A 17640-nucleotide genomic window follows, 5' to 3' on the forward strand; every position below is an offset into this window, starting at 1 on the left:
ACACAATGCAACAAAGATTGCTAAAGTCAACAGATTTTACTAACAGACCTACTCTCTACAAAACAGTGGATTACTCCGTAAATATTCATCCATGACATTTAATATTTTGGCTTTCATCACTATATGTGTTTATCTTTCTTCAGAAAAAATATTAGCAAAATCAAAACTTTTTGAGCCGGGGACCTCTGGTTGAGTTGACACAGAATGACCCTATAGAGAGAATATGGAGCTCAAACTCAAAAATATGGAGCAAAAATATGCAATTTGGTGCAGATTCGGATATTTATATGGCCAAAAAGTTCTGATATCCTGTAATGAATATAAATGAAATCTTTATAACAGTATAACAGACTACTGACATAAAATGCATATAAATATCATTTGTCTCTCTGTACCTCCCAATAATGTCTTAAGATGACATTTATATGCTTAGTTTGATGATCAGTTTAAGACACATGAAACACGAGCTGAAGTTGGATGTTTGTACAATTATACTAAAAGGCCTTTTGCTTGCTAAAAAAGTATCAACTATCAATCAGACGACAGAATGCATGTAGCAGATTGTGTACAACAGCAAAGTTTCAATTATGGTGATCATTCAGAGGGCTTAGAAATTTGCATATCAAATATGAAACAGTAGGCTTTACAGGGTTAAACTTTTTGAAACGCATTTTCATGTAACATTTATTTATTTTAGCTTTATTTCATTGAACGAAAATGATTTTTAATAGTTTTAGTTAACAGTAACAACACTGTTTTACCTATTTATAATATACAGCAGCCTTACCTACTGTTGTATAAACAGTATAGCGCAGTCTCTACCGACTGACACATTTCTACTGTTCCAGGTCAGCCTTACAAAGCCATATGCAAACCCAAAGACTTTCTCTCTCCCCCCTCTGTCTCTCTGCAGGAGCTGTCACGGGTTCATGCACATGAAGTTCTCGCAGTCTCGGGATGGGAAGTTCATCCTGGGAGAGAACAGTCCTCCATTTGGCTCCATCCCTGAAGTCATTCATTACTACACCACGAACAAACTGCCCATCCGCGGAGCCGAACACCTGTCCCTGCTGTTCCCGGTGCTAGTGCAGACGCTCTGAGACCACACACACACACGCACACACACTTACCATGTGCTCACACACGTACACACTCAGGGCCTCACTCAGACGGCTACTATAGTGCTTCATTTTCAATCACATATCGCAGGCTCTTTGAGAGTTTGATTTGTGTTTGGAGTGGGAATTAGATTTTTCAGGCGTGTGAATGAAAACGCCGTTGGCCTGTACAGAAACTGTATTGATGTGCTGCACATGTGTGAAGAATATTTTACACACCACTGAACTCTAAAGTGTCTTCGCATCACACTGGGAACTGTAATATTATTACTTTCTCTGCTCCAAACTCTTCAAATGATAGTTTTAACATTTGAAGATAAAATGTAGCCCGACCAAAGTATTTATAAAGATTTTGCTAAATACTAAAAAGCAATTATGTACAGTACAAATCCCATCCTCTGTAGGATTTCTTGCTTTAAAAAGTGATTCACCTGAAATGACAGTTGTCATCATTTGCTCATTCTCATGTCATTCCAAACCTGTAAAACACAAAAGAAGATATTTTGAATGATGTTAATGAAAGTGGATGCTGATCATGGCTGTTATGCTCTAAAAAGGACAAAATCACCATAAATTTAGTCCATATAAGTCTTCTAAAGCCACACAATAGATTTGTGTGAAGGAAAAAAAATGCAGTGTTGCAGCTCTCAATTCTCATTTGTTTCCACAATTTAAATACATTTTTGTTTATAAAAAGTCGAAATTGGCATACAAAGTCATAATTATGAGGTAAAAACTCAAAAGTATGACAAAGTCAAACTGTTAAGATAAAAAGTAAATAAATAAAATAAAAAATCGGACAGTCAAAACTATGACATTAATTAAAAGCTGAAATTTAGTTCTTTTTTTGTCAATTATGAATTATCAAATATTTGTCAAATGTCATAATTTACACCTCTTACCTCACAATTCCACTTTTTATGTGAATTATTATTAACACATTTTAGCTGCCATATTTAAATGTTTCGCTATGTTGCAGATAGGGCTGGACAATAATTCAATATCAATATGTATCGCAATATAATTTTTTTCAATAACGGTGATATGATTTTTAAACACATTTCCGATATTTCGATATTTCAAAAAAACGTTTTCGTAAACTGAAAAAAAAATAAAATAAAAAATCAAAATAAATTGATGTGTGTCGGTTTAGGGAACTACCGGGAAATACCCGTAAATGGCTTATCATGCACATGAGGTTATCTGACGGAGAGACGCAAAGCAGTTTAAAGCAGAGTCCTGCACGGGTCCTGTTAGGTAAACCTGCATCCGCAGTACACAACAGAACACCCGACCCGTTATCCGACAGCAGCCAGCACCAATTTAATTCTGTACCCGACCCGTTTGACATAAAGACCGCGACCTGAACCGCACCCGCATTAAATAGGCTACTGCATCAGTAAGGCAAAATTATTTATTTTCTCATGTGACACAAGCAATCAAACCAAAATAGGCATTTTAAGTTGGTGCTTTGAAGAGAAATACACAAGCAGCGCAACAGAAGAATGATAAGAACGCGCATCCTTCCTGTATACAATACAAACTTTTGCCTACATCTTGTGAACAATCTGCCAGGCTGTTTTGAACAAATGTGCATAAACTACATACTAAAAAAAGTTGAAATTAAGAGATAAAACCTTAATTATGATTATAATTCAGTTTTTTAATTGTTTTTTTTAACCTAATAACTGTTAATTTTGACGTCATAGTTATGCATTTTTATGTCAGTTATGATTTACATCATTTATTTTTTCTTATGTGGCAGAAATCGGCTTCCATGTTATTGTTTATATCTTTTTGTCCTTTTTAGAGCTTTATGGCAATGGTCACCATCCACTTTCCTTGTATTGTAAATTTAGTTCTGTTCTACTCATTTCTCTTTTTGTGTTCCACTATATAAAATTACGCTGGTTTGGAATGACATGCGCATGAGTGAATAATGACTGAATTTTCATCTTGAGTGACTGTAAGCAAAAATGAGGGCTTCTCTTTAGGAACAGGAAGCCAGCCCTTAACTTCCTTTTGTCACTAACTAGAAGCGATGAATCATGGTTTAGCGGTAAGGAAGTGAAAATACGACGCTGGAATGTTCCGAATGTGACTTTCGCTTGTCCAGATGGCCATCTGCAAACACAAAGATTTGTTCTGCTCCCAGAATCTCGGGGTGCTGAGGATGACGAAAACAGGAAGTGATGTCCTCTGACCATCTAAAGCTGCACTTTCATTCGCTTCAGTGCTCCGGTCTTGTAGCATGACAGGAAGCGGTCATTACTGTGCTACCCATCATTTCACTCTACCAGATACCGCTTAGTGCTGCCGGCTCGTTTCTGAGGATTTCTTTGCAATACTTAAACCTCCATGAGAAACCTTATGTGAATCATCTCTTCTGAGTTAATCTGGGTTTATGTGATATTTGAAATAAGGTCACTTATAGGTGCATCTCAATAAATTAGAATGTCGTGGAAAAGTTCATTTCAGTAATTCAACTCAAATTGTGAAACTCGTGTATTAAAAAATAAAATACAGTGAACTAAACACGGTGAACGCGACTGAAGTACAAAGCTTATAATTTACATAATAAATAATAGTTTAGCATTCAGATACGTTACATCGCAAATATGGAAATATTATGGAATATTTGGATTTGTGCCGAATGAGAGAGGTAGGATACAAGAACGAAGCTCCATTTCGCAAACAGTTGAGTGCACAAGCCTTTAAAGTATACTCCTTTGTCTGTGAGAGACGCATTCAGAATCAGCACATGGTCACTGTCTAGTGGGCTTTGTCTTCAAGTGCACAACTCCTCTCCACCTGTGAGCCTCTGTCATCGGAAGCCTGCGTGTTGCCAGATGTTGAGGGGGTTATTGTCGTCATGGACCGCAAGATAGTGCTCGTTGGCTTAAAAGCAGGGCACCCTCCTGAATCCTTAACACACACTGAAGGCGGGTTGCTTTTCAGCCACTCTCTTTGCCATGTAGGCTACTTTGTCTTCGTTTTTTTTTTGGACGTCACAAGCCGCCTGCCACAAAGAAAACTATTTCGTCCTCAGAATCCATATTTTTATGAATGGCGCAAAACGTAATGCTTACGTCAGAGTTTGTAAAATCGTAGTAAATTCGTGTCGTGTGTGACTGCCTCCGTACGATTTTCGGATAAACTCAATCGTGACATGTGCCAGAGCTCACGACGTTCCGACCTTCAGAATCGCACCGTGTACGCCCGCCTTGAGGTGTGCACGAGCGCATTTATAGTCTCTGTAATGAGACGATTTCGTGGATGAGTAGCCTATAGAAACCCTATGATTACAACTACCATCATTTGAAGAGTCACAAAATTCTGAAATTATCGTACATTATGGGATTTTTTTAATTATTGATCGTACATCGTACAGAGGTCAAAATTATCATACAAATACGATAATTATCGTACGTCTGGCGACACTGTTCAGAATCAGCACATGGTCACTGTCTAGTGGGCTTTGTTTTCAAGTGCGCAACTCATGGCATTCGCTGTTCTTCTGCTGGCGGCCGGTTATCAAACAGCGTTGCATTGCTGCGGGCGCCCCCTTCTGGATTGGGGGTGAATTGCCTGTATTCGTTGACGGTTCGGTACGAATACATGTATCGTTCCACCCCTACTATAATCATAAGGCGCATCCGTGTGTTTGTAAATGAAGATGAAACTCAAGCATTTTCCTCTTAAAAAAAACACAATCTTCTGTTGTTTAGTGAATGTTATAGTAAAAAGCTTTCAAATGAATGTGGTTTTGGGATCGGTTTACTTGCACGACCCGCATCCGTGTGTTTGTAAATGAAGATGAAACTCAAGCATTTTCCTCTTAAAAAAAGCACAAGCTTCTGTTGTTTAGTGAATGTTATAGTAAAAAGCTTTCAAATGAATGTGGTTTTGGGATCGGTTTACTTGCACGACCTCTGAACACACACAAACACTACTGCGTTTAGACTTCTACACAAGGTTTCTATTGCTTTAGAGATCCACACGGTAGCTATTGTTTATGATGACTAATTTTAGTGTGTTTTTGTTTTTTCTATATGCTGTTTTCAAGCTTTTCTTTGGAATAAATTAGGAGTTGTTTTCTAAAAATAAAGTGTGTGTGTGTTGAATTGTCATCTGTACGGTTGGATCCTGATTGGATGGGACGTTACTGGGCTAAAGGCTTATCCGTGTCTCTCAGCAGAAAAAAGGATTCCTCCTCATAAAGCATTCATGCAACACACTGTAAAAAAAAAAAAAAATAGGTCAGACCTCCTCCATGTGACCGAGCTTATACACACTCTGTTGTTGACTCTGAGCGCTAATGCTTCTGGGTATGTGTGCGTGTGTGTTACTGGGAATCAGACTCAACACAGCTGATATATGCTGTCAAGACAAAGTCCCATCTGAAACGTCTCGCATATCACACTGTCGCAGATGAGAACAACCAGCTGTGTGACTTTGCTCCCATTTTTTGTTTGTGCCTTTTTCTAAAGCAACAATTACTGGTGTTTGCTTCAAAACACAAGCCTAAGGCCTGAAACCTTCTCTTACGTATGCAAATGTTTGGCCAGGATCTTGAGGGTCTGTTGTGTATATTTGATATGTGTTCTTGTGTTACTGTGGCAGTAACGAATCTCCAGTTCTCAAAAGGGGTGATAGTTACCTTTAAATGTCTGTGCATGCAAACCAGCTTATTGGAGAATCATAATTATGAGATAAAAATTAAGAGATACTAAATCAAAATTTTTAAGAGAAATACAAATGGATAAAAAAGTCATAATTATGACATAATTCAGTACTGACCATAAATGTGACATCACAATTTACATTTTTTATTAGTATGTCATCATTCTGACTTCCAATTGCAGCCTGTCATAATTTCAACTTTTATTAGTGCAAGTCATATATGAGATAAAAAGTCAATTGTGACACATTAAGTCATGAGAAGTTGAAATTGACAGTCAAAATTGAGATGATTATGAAAATTGACAAAAAAATAATTATCGCACAAGTTGAAATAGTCAAAATGATGACATGCTAATAGAAAAGTGAAATTATAAGATAGTGACAAGTCAATTTTTTGTGTTATAATTATGGGTTTTTACATTATATATGACTCATCGATTTACTGGGTAACACCCAGTTACCTTTTTGTGATTTACACTGCAGTAGATGTTTTACCAATGACCATTTTTGGCTTTTAACTAGACTTATATATGTTTTTCTATCTAGTATAGACTGATAGACACATGGCATTTATGACTCAGGGTGATTGATTGGCTTAAAAATGTTTCTGAATAGATGGTAGCATGCAGGTTGCATACTTCTGGATAAACTCATTGTCTTGGCTGTCTTTCATTTTCTCTCAGTTCTCCTTGCGTCTTTGCCCAGGCATCTCAGGAATATTTAAACGTTGTCTCTTTGCATTCTAACATGTTATCCTGAGGAAACAAGTGCCAACATTGTCCTGAGTGAGTCACACTGTAAATAACCGACTGTCCTGCATCCTTGCATTGTGTTATTGTTGGAATGCGTTGGTGCATTAATGTGTAGTTAAGGTTATGAGTGTCAAGATGAAATAGACTGTTTATTATAATATTAATATTGATAATGGTGTTTACATTTGGGTAGTTATGTGACATGCTAAACTCTTATAACAGAATTTTGCTATAATTTTTTAAATAATTATTATTTAATTTTCTTAAATTCTTAATTGCTGTTATAATTATAATTATAGAAATAGCAAAGGAAAAAAGTAATTAAAATGGTGAAAAATGTAAAAGACATGGTCACAGTCACATAACCAAACATAAACTCTTTCTCTTAAAAATGAATGTAATGTTTATATTAAAATGTCTGACATTACGCCTTTTTTTTTTTTTTTGCATGTGCACGTGGAAGACAAATTTAGGGTTGAGATTGAGTTGTTTTTTGTTTGCTTTCTGATTGTGTTTTTGCCTGTAATTGTTCATTTGTGTGCAGTGTGTGTAGGTGCACTGTTCGCTGAAGCAGGAACATCTCATCAGTGTCGGGTCAAAGAAAATTCCTGAACAACCACCAGGAAACCACCTTGGTCACCACGGCAACAGTGATCCTGGACTCCAGCCTCCCTTTGGTCTGATCAAACAAGACCTTCACGTTTCAGAAAGCAGAGAAGGGCAAATGAAGGGTGTGGACAAGTTAAACTTCCTGCAAAATTACTAACATATAAACATGGTAACATAAGTACTGTAATAGATTATTAGTGGTGTTTCTTAAAGGAATAGTCCCCAAAAAAAAAGTTTGATGAAAATGTACTCACCCTCAGCTATCCAAGGTGCATTTGAATGTGTTTCTTAAGTGGAACAGATTTGGAGAAATGTAGCATTACATCACTTGCTCACCAATGGATCCTCTGCAGTGAATGGGTGCCGTCAGAATGAGAGTCCAAACAGCTGATAAAAACATCACAATAATCCACACAACTCCATTACATCAATTCATGTCTTGGATGGCCTGAGGGTGAGTAAATTTTCAGAAAAGTTTCATTCTGGGTTGAACTATTCCTTTAAGACAAGCATCAGTATTGTATGTATTATTTGACATCATTCCTAAACTCCTAGTCCTAACCCAAAGTTTTAAACACGACCCACAATATTTGTAGGCTACATATAGGAACAACACCTTAAATCAGGTTTTTTTTGGGGTTTTTTTGTACAGGTAAGCATCTTCATATATTTAATGTGTATATCTGTATATTTAATGATCAAGCCTTCATTTTAAAGCTACACTATGTAACTTCTTTGGGTTAAAAATAACAAAATGTACATATTGAGGGAGTATGTTATTATCTTCCAAACCGTGTTTTTGCCTTACCCTGAGTCACTTTGGTAACCCTATAATACTTATTCATATTTTAGAGTTGTCAGGACGGATTTCCCGGGAAACTGCATGCTTTTTATCATTTACCTGTGCGTGTACATGTAGTTTTATGCTTCAACAGCTAGAGGGACAAAAGCTACCCAGTATAGCTTAAACTCATTAAATTCATTATATGCTTGAACCAAAACTCTAAGAAGACATTACAAATGTCTATGTAAACACGGGGTGAACTGATGTTTTGCAGTATTTTCTTAATGCGTTTGTGAATTTTACATCTAGAAAAAAATGTAATATTTCACCTTGGTATTGAATTATTGGGCAATACAAATACTGTGGTAACCTGTGTCTGCATGTATGGTGATTTGTGCTCATCTAGCATACTTGAGCATGTTCAAACACACTGATGTTCAAGGTTTTGCCCTGCAGTGACAGTATAGTTCTCAAGAGCCTTTCTGTGATATTCACCTGTTCTTCAAGATTCAGCAGGGTTTAACTAGCTTAATGACTTATGTCTAACAAATTATATCTATGCCTTTATTATAATGTGATAATTATATCATGACAGTATGATTCAGCAAAGAAACCTCTTTAATTTAAGAACCATTTATTGCTGTAGGATTCTTGAGTCCTTGCTTGCTTTTTTGTTGTGTGAACTTATTTATATGTTGGCTTCTGTTGCTGTTTTATAGTAAAACAGCAGTAAATGGTTAATAAGTGCATGGAATTCATATTTGCATAACAATCACTCTTATATAATGTTTGCTTTAATTACTTGTTTATACATATACATTCAGAATGTTTTATCTGTTTACACATTAAAGCACAAGCGATGATAAATAGACATGAAGTACTGATAGAAATTGGAATTATTTTACTATGTGAAAAGAGAGCAGTGTAGGAGATTGGTTACCAGTTTAGAGGTCATTGTACAAACATTATAGGCTACACTGCATTTGGCCGATCAGAAGCGAGTATGATACATCTATATATAACAAACCCCCCAGTGAGATCATGGGATCTGAATGAAAGCAGCACAACAGCTGCTGATGGGGTTATTCGTTGGTGAATCGTTTTTTCTAATCTCCAGCATTGTCCTCATGGTTAACCCTCTCTTGTGCTCAGTTATCAGTCTGACATTTGACTTTGGTGGTCATTATGCAAGCCTACAGCTCCGGCTCCCATCTGCTGCTGCTGCCTGTTGGAGTCTTTCACAGGCTGGGGCCCTCCGGGGTCTGACAGTGTTTCACATGTTATTTATTTGGTGCTTTTCTCCACATGAGCAGAATTAGCTACACCTCAAAGTGTTTATTTCATGCAATGAATTGAATTTATTTGAATATATAATACATTTATATTATAATTAAGATCGATTGTAACTAAATAGCTGACTTGCGTTTCCAGGACAAGGTTTATATATTTTTTATTTTTGTTCACTTTTAAGCTTTATGTCTATGCATCATGCTCCTTTAAACCACATTTATTCGACTCTTAATGAAAATGACTTTAAAAGTCTGCATATGTAGTGCACGGCATGTTTACAAACAGGAAGACTATTTGACATGCTTTAGATGACGATCTGGTTAATTAGAGCGCACTCAGGTGAACTGTTGCTATGGTGACACGTAACGCGCCGCAGCGCACCTGACGCTTGGATCGGTGAGTTGAGGAAGCTTCTGATTATCTAAAACCAGGGTGCGAACTACGGGGGAGCTAGGGGGAGCTCGGCTCCCCTTAATAAGACATGGGCTCCCCTGCAAACGTGATTTGCGAAATTTTGTGGGGTCTCAAAAAATATTGACAATGTGTTATTTTGACGTGCAATTTCAGTTTTGTGTAATGTGATCATCGTGGATTATTATGTGTAAAATTGCAAAAATATCATTCATTCATGCATGACGGCGATTTAAACCTAATTCACTTCAATGAAGATAACTATACATGTTATTCTTGTCATGAGCATCAAGGTGTGGGGGTGCTGCGGTGCAAATTCCACTCATGTTTAGTACATGTTAACTTAAAGATTCGTAGAAAAAATATAAACGCTGGACTCTGTGGTCGATTCTGTGTTAAGGTAAGGCATGTTATTCGCAATTATGTGTTGTTATGTGTTGTGGCTGGGTTGTTATAGGTCTGCGTGACTCTCGATGTCTTAGGCCTAATTGAACAGAGGAATTATGATATTCTTCTGTAGCCTGACGACGAGCCTGTCAGTGCTCAGACCATACGCCGCACACTGCATCAAATTGGTCTGCATGGCTGTCAAGTAGTGCATACACTTGTAGCTGTTATGTATCTTTGTAAGTCATTGTAAGCCCTCTTTTGAGGCACGCGCAAGCGCACGAACCCCCGCCCCGTTATAAACAAAAAACAAGTGGGCTCCCCCAAAGTCCACGGTATAGTTCGAACACTGTCTACAACCTTTAACTAACAAAACAAAAACGGTATAAAAGTTATTTAAAAAAAAAAAGAAAAAAAAAAGACTTGCTTGCGTTTTTGTTGTCTGAACTGTGCTGTTTTATAGTTCTTTAGTAAATAATTAATGAGTGCGTGGGATTCATAGGCTATTTGCAACATTCACTCTTATATAATGTCTTCTTTGATTACTTGTTTATGCAGATACATTCAGAATGTTTTCATCTATTTATACTCTTTAAAGCACAAGTTTGTGTTCTAAACACACTAGGCTCCAGGAAACTGTTGTGTTTAATGAGCAGTGATGCCTACACGGACAGAGCAGCTCGCGCAGCCCAAAACAAACCTGCTCAAGTTCCCTGACAGGTGGGTCACTGCGGTACATTATCAACGCAAAGGGGTGTATCATATATACTGTATATATATATATATATATATATGACCCTATATTTATATCCTGATGCCAATTTATCCAATGACATACTTTTACTTAAGAAATCTAATTAAATGTATTCAAAAAAGGATGTTCCAAACAATAAACAAAATTTCGTTTTTTTTTTATATTTTTAAAAATTGCTTAGACACTAAAAGTGGTACTACTTGAGGTGAGGGTACTCTTTAGTGAAACCATTCACTCATATACCTAATCTTTAGACCAAGTCTGCAAAACTACAAGCACAGGCCCACTCAGTGAAGCCATTCATTCATATACCTCATCTTTAGACCAAATCTGCAAAACTACAAGCACGTTACCTGCTCTAAACTCAGTTTACTATTGTAAAACAAACTTTTTGCTAAACTCTAAAAACAGTTTTCTACATTACACACATCATTCAAAACTAAACGCTCTTTTGTTTCATTTGGGAAGCACTGCCATTTCAATGCCACATTCATTTACTGATTACCTACAGCCAGTGATCATGTGTGAAAACACTTATACATAATTTATTTAGTTAGAAATCAAAACTCAGTGCTTTGAGAAAGAAATAATTTTTACCCCCTTGCATTTCTGTTTAGTGTATATACAGTACATATATGATTATATACTGTGTGTGTGTGTGTGTGTGTGTGTGTGTGTGTGTGCATACAAGTCAAGTCAGAAAGTCAACTTTATTTCTAAAGCACTTTATACAATATAGATTGTTTCACAGCAGCTTCACAATAGTATCAAATTCAAATTCTGTAAAGCAGCTCTAACAAGTCAATAGCGTCATTACACAGCTCAAGTCAGTTCAGTATTGATTCAGTTCAGTTGCATAACTGTGTAAAATTCATCAATTGTACATACATACTGTATAGTGTATATGTGCATATGCATGCATGTGCGAGTGCTATGACAACTCCTGTGCACTCCACTGCACTCTGAAGCAAAAGACACACAAGAGTAGTTTTACATTTTTCACATCTGTGTGTAGTTTGGTGTGTATGTGGCTAATTATTTTATGTCTGTGTGTACTAGTGTTATTACACAAAAATACCAAAACAGTTTTGAAAGAAGTGCAAGATATGTATGATGTTTTGCATGTTGTGTGTGTGTTTTGTGCTTTTGCGAAATCGAAATATTCCATGTGAAATATGAAAACTGAACTGCTGTTTCCCAGGAGAATAAAGACTGCCATTCTCTCACACATGGTCAAAACCTCTGTTAGTGTTTGACCTAGTTTTTTTAAATGAACTGGTATATCTGCCCACAAGGGGGCTCTTTGACTCATTCAAACAGCAGATAACTTGGGCATCCTTTAGTGAATCATCCAAGCTCGTGTCTGCCACATTTCCGGGCAGTAACACTGACCCAAACAATACTTTTGTATATTTATGATGAAATACAGCAGTTATGTGTGTCCAAACCACCCATTTTTCTTTGTGCATTGATGCAATAATTACTTTTTTTTATTATTTTTTTTTATAATTATAGGCACTCAGTATGCTGGCTTGATGAACTACCAACCAGGTCAAAGATCACCACTACAGCCTTTGGTATGAGAATCACTTCATTTACTGAGTGCCTTTGTGGAAATGTTATATCATAATCTTTGGTCATGTATTGAAATTGTCTCCACAGAACTGACACTTCGATGGGAGCAGCTCGCCCAGAGCAAACAATCAAGCCGTTTCTTTGATGTAGTGACTAACAGGTGACTAATGTGATTTCCATTAAAACTACTTACTATAAAGCTACAGTTCGGAAGAATAGTTATAAAGGAATAGTATAAAAATAGTATAAAGGAATAGTTGACTCAAAAATGAAAATTTGCTGAAAATGTACTCCCCCTCAGGCCATCCAAGATGTAGATGAGTTTGTTTCTTCATCAGAACAGATTTGGAGAAATGTATCACATTCACTTTCACATTCCATCACTTGCTCACCAATGGATGCTCTGCAGTGAATGGGTGCCGTCAGAATGAGAGTCCAAACAGCTGATAAAAACATCACAATAATCCACAAGTAATCCACACCAGTCCAGTCCATCAATTAACATCTTGAGAAGTGATAAGATGCATGTTTGTAAAAAAAAAAATCCATCATTAAGATGTTTTTGAATTCCAACCGTTGTTTCCGGCTAAAATATGAGTCCTCTATCGATAATATTGAAGTCATCTCGTCTGAATCAGAAGAGAAATATGCACAGATCAAGCACCTTTTACAAGCCAAAACAAACCAAATCGGTTCTAAACAAATATGTGTGTGGATTTTGATGTGTGAGGACAACAGGAGATGGACTTTTTCACTGGAGGAAGCGTAATATTACAGAAATAGTATTAACGTTAAAACGCCTTAATCATGAATTTGTTTCTTACATGCAGCTTTTCTCTTCACAAGACTTTAATCGATGGACTGGAGTGGTGTGGATTACTTGTGGATTATTGTGATGTTTTTATCAGCTGTTTGGACTCTCATTCTGACGGCACCCATTCACTGCAGAGCATCCATTGGTGAGGAAGTGATGAAATGTTACATTTCTCCAAATCTGTTCCCATGAACAGATGAAACCATTCCTTCAAAGGAATACGAGCTCCATGCAGTACTGTACATGTATATCGAGTTTTTATAGCCAGTTTACACACCTCAGCCTTCATTAATGTGAATATGCAATAGACGATGAGAGTTAAACTCATATTCATTCCATTTTATCTTCGTTAAAAGACACAAACAGTAATTTCCCTTCCACAGTGTCTCATGATGCACATCTCATAAGTTCAGTATCTGTTTAGAGAATCATGCAGCAGCACAACAACTGACGTCGTCATGCAATAACGGCTCTTCCAGTCCTAATGTCCTCATGGTTCCATTCATACACTAAACTCAGTCTCAAAGCTCATCATAGGGCTTTAACTGGCTGTGCTTTTCACTGATGATGGCATCTGTAATTAGTTAATATGAAAATATGAATCCAGCTCTCTCAGGTGTCATCTAGTTAATTTGAAGTAAGGAAAGAAGCTGAAAGCAAATAACTCATGATCATAGTCAAACTACAGTATACTACTTTACTGCATATACTTTTTTTTTTTGTGGAAAAATAACATGAAGCAGAAAACACAATGCAACAACCCACATTTTTTCACGGGTAAGTGCACTGCCTTGCATTCTGAATAGTGTGCTCTGATCCTACATAGCACATTTGGCAATTGCAGTAGGTTTCCAGGGATTTTTTTTTTTTTTGCATACAGAGATTTTGCATCCTATGCACAGTGTGCTGCAGAAATAGCATTATGGCAGTGTGCTATTCTGAACACAGCTCATATGTCTGTCCATACAGAAGGTCACCGGACGGAGTGGATGGTTAGTGTAGCAGCGCACTGCCTCGTATGCCAGCTGATGGATGGCAGCCCGATTGCACTCTGCTGGCCACTGTAAGTAAATGCACTACATCTTGCAATGCCGAAATTAGTTTGTGATCCATCTTGCACACCTAATAAAAGTTCTTCACTGGTTCTTTAACCCTGTAATGCCTGACGTGTGAAAAATAGTAAGAAAACTATATACATATATTTTAAATGGAACAGTATATTGAACTTTCAGACAAAATATATTTAAAAAATACATGCGTTTTTTTGTAGAGTATCATATTTGATACACCAGGCTTTTATGGCTCATATAGTATGATATAGTGAGAAAACGGAGCTCAAATTCAAGGAGGAATATAACACACCTCAGTTTAATTCAGGGACCCAAACTGAGCAAAATTATGCTATTTGGTTCAGTTGCTGATATTTATATGCCAAAAAGTAAGATGAAATCCTGATAGCTACTTACATAAAATGCCTATAAATATCAGTTGTCACTCTATATCTCCCAATAATATTCCTTAGTAAGATGATATTCAAATGCCTATAGTTTTATGATTAAAGCTCTGTATTTTTTATTGTGGGGGCAAAACAATGCAGTGCTATACAATGATGATAGATTAACAAATAAACGTTCATCAAAAGCCTGATGGTCATAACTGACACTCACATTTTAACATGATTTAAGTTTAAGTTCAAGTTTACTTTATAAAATGTATAAAAATTTCCCAACAAAAAGACTCATGAACCATTACCTGAAGCTGGATATTTTTACAACTATACTAAAAGGCCTTTTACTTGCTAAAAAGTGTGAAATATCAATCGATGACAGAAGGCATGTAGTAAATTGTGTGCAGCAAAATTTTGATTGTTGATCATTTAGAGCAGGGATGGGCAACTGGCGGCCCGCAGTGTCTTTTAGTACGGCCCACTGGATCATATTAGACTCGGATGATCCATTTTAAAACATTTGAAAAGCAAGTCACGTAAAGATTGCTTTCAGTTTATGATGTTAATACTATCTCCAACCAGGAGAGGTTTCCAGCCACTCCCCTATTAATTTCAGCGTAGTAGGACGTGCACTCTAATGTAAACATTCATTAACATTAGCAAATAATAAATGAAAAACTGACCATGAAAACAGTATTTTCAAGTCAAGATGGTAAACAGATTATCTTTTGACCAAGTTCAAGTGGATATGTTTGGAAATCTGTATTTTATTTAAATCGCCTTCACACCACTGCTCACAAACAACGGGGACGCCAGAGTTGCACTTGCCTCAAATTTCAAAGGTAAAATTCATAGTCAACAAAAGCTTTTTGCCAAATGCATGACAGAAATGTTTGCACTGGACTATGTTCTTATTAGGGTTTCCGCGGGTCCTTAAAACTTCTTCAGTTAAATTGTTTACATTTAAGGCCATGCAAACTCTTAAATAGTACAAAAAGTCTAAATTATAAGAGGTCTTTGGGGACGGAAAGAAAATAATTGTTATATGGATTATTAATATGACGATTAAACTTCAAAAGGCTACGATTTCACTGAATAAACTTGAGTGCTGCATGTTAGCTTTGTGTACTGCGGTTACGGGGAAACCACTATATGCACAGTTCCGAAAGTGAAAGCTGCTGGCGGAGAACGAATTTGCTTTTTCAAAAAGCCCATCTGCTATTTTTGCTACATATTTTTAAATGTGAACCAGTGGATCGACAAAAAGCTAATGCATTATAAAAATCTAAACAATTAAGACCCCATCCCTGATTTAGAGGCATTAAAAAACTGGTGCATCAAATATGATACCGTAGGCTTTATAAAGAGCCTAAAGAACCCAGAAACCAATACATTGTAAAGAATCTTAATTTCTGAGTTTATGCACATATTTTACATTTTATTTTTGTCAAATTATACTTTGGTGTGGTAGTATTTAAAGTCTGGTGGACACTACACTTTTTTTTTTTTTTTTTGGCTTTCAAGGTTTCAATCATGCAATCTTCAGGTGTTAAAATGCCTACAAATATCAAAAGCTGAGGCAGTTCTGCAAGGATGCAGAAAATAAGTAATATGCTTCAGTTTACGTCATTGTGTCTGTGATCTAAACTAAAGCATACAAGCTATTTTAAAACAGCAAAGGTTCCACAAAGGACCTTCTTCTTATCAAGAAGTGTGAAAAAGTGATTTCCCCCTCAGCATCTATAAACACTTCCTGTAGTTACACATGAGTGTTTCTTGCATCTGTGGAGGAAGTTCCCACTTGTCTTAGCAGAACTGCTTCACCTCAGTGACATTTGGAGTCTTTTTACACTCAAAGATTATGTAATTGAAACCTTGAACACCAAAGACAATGAAAACTCCCACTAATACCTTTTACCACCAAGTGTCTAAATACTGCTACAACTCACAATCTGACAACATGAAAAATTTAGATGGGGGCAAAGACTTTTTTTTTTTTTACACCACTACATAAGTTTAAACGGTTTGAAGAAAAAAAGGTTATCCTATAATATGAGGCGTTAAAATCATTTTTGAATATTTTTGAGATCTATAGTTAAAGCTGCAGTCCGTAACTTTATTTGGTTAAAAATGATCTGAAATCAATATTTGAGCAAGTACATAACCAGCCAGTGTTCAAATATATCGCCTTACTTTAGCCCAATTCACAACGGTTAGCTTATAATAATGTTTTCTAATTTGAGTGGTACAGGTAGGTTTTCACGGGAAATTCGAGCATGGCACTGCGTCATTACGTCACGTCTGTAAACATAAAGAAGTTGTCCTGGCTACTAGGCTATCTATCGCATGTGAGGATCCTGCAGGTGGCCGATCGTTTATAGCCTTTTCTCACAGCAGCCAGAATAATTAAATGTATCATTTTGATGCCGGATTGCAATCCATAAAGGATTATGTGTTTTTGAAAGTGAATGAAATTAAATTTATATTCCAGTTATAAATGTGCTTCTGATTACAGATAGCCTGTGATTACAAAGATTTGTATTTTAAAGAAAACCAGTTCGAAAGGAGCATAATTTGCTTTTTGGGATAAAAGAATTTCTTAAAATTAAATTGGAAGAGTATGACAATTAGATTAGACGGTGCAGAAATTGAAATCTACACGCTAATACACACTATACTCATAGTCACCAATGCTGATGTTGTTAACATTAATCTCAGTATGGCCGCTGCCATCTTGAGTAAATGACGTCATTTGGAGCCAGAGTCTGCGCAGTAGAGATTTGTTTGGAGCCAGAGTCTGCGCAGTAGTGTCGTGAGGTGGAGCCGCGGTATCAAACTCCCGCCCAAACTCGCGCAGACCCAATCAACCATAACGACACGCCCCATTTTTATAGCATCAAATTACTAGCTAAAATTAAACTTATCACAAAAACGAACAATAGAACATATATCAGCGTGATAACAACTACCTTAAATGACCAAAACCATCTTTCGGAAAATTGTATTGGAAGTGTAA

At 36.6% G+C, this 17640-nt stretch overlaps 2 protein-coding genes across 4 annotated transcripts in view; both read left to right on the forward strand.

The window, feature by feature from the left end:
• The window catches only part of shda (Src homology 2 domain containing transforming protein D, a), an 11053-nt gene extending 9305 nt beyond the window's left edge, over positions 1 to 1748 (forward strand). For all 3 annotated transcript variants that reach the window (XM_016497303.1, XM_016497305.1, XM_016497304.1), the window contains exon 8: positions 914 to 1748. In XM_016497303.1, the coding sequence (XP_016352789.1) occupies positions 914 to 1100 (187 nt within the window). In that variant the 3' untranslated portion in view covers positions 1101 to 1748. The remainder of the gene's footprint in view (positions 1 to 913) is intronic.
• Positions 1749 to 10692: 8944 nt separating this feature from the next.
• The window catches only part of LOC107696797 (testicular haploid expressed gene protein-like), a 10183-nt gene continuing 3235 nt past the window's right edge, over positions 10693 to 17640 (forward strand). Inside the window, exons 1-4 of the mRNA XM_016497300.1 lie at positions 10693 to 10754; positions 12304 to 12365; positions 12451 to 12523; positions 14180 to 14235. Of these exons, the coding sequence (XP_016352786.1) occupies positions 10693 to 10754; positions 12304 to 12365; positions 12451 to 12523; positions 14180 to 14235 (253 nt within the window). The remainder of the gene's footprint in view (positions 10755 to 12303; positions 12366 to 12450; positions 12524 to 14179; positions 14236 to 17640) is intronic.

The sequence above is a fragment of the Sinocyclocheilus anshuiensis genome, unplaced genomic scaffold (assembly GCF_001515605.1).
Source record: "Sinocyclocheilus anshuiensis isolate Anshui unplaced genomic scaffold, SAMN03320099.WGS_v1.1 scaffold1368, whole genome shotgun sequence".
Classification (NCBI taxonomy): Eukaryota; Metazoa; Chordata; class Actinopteri; order Cypriniformes; family Cyprinidae; genus Sinocyclocheilus; species Sinocyclocheilus anshuiensis.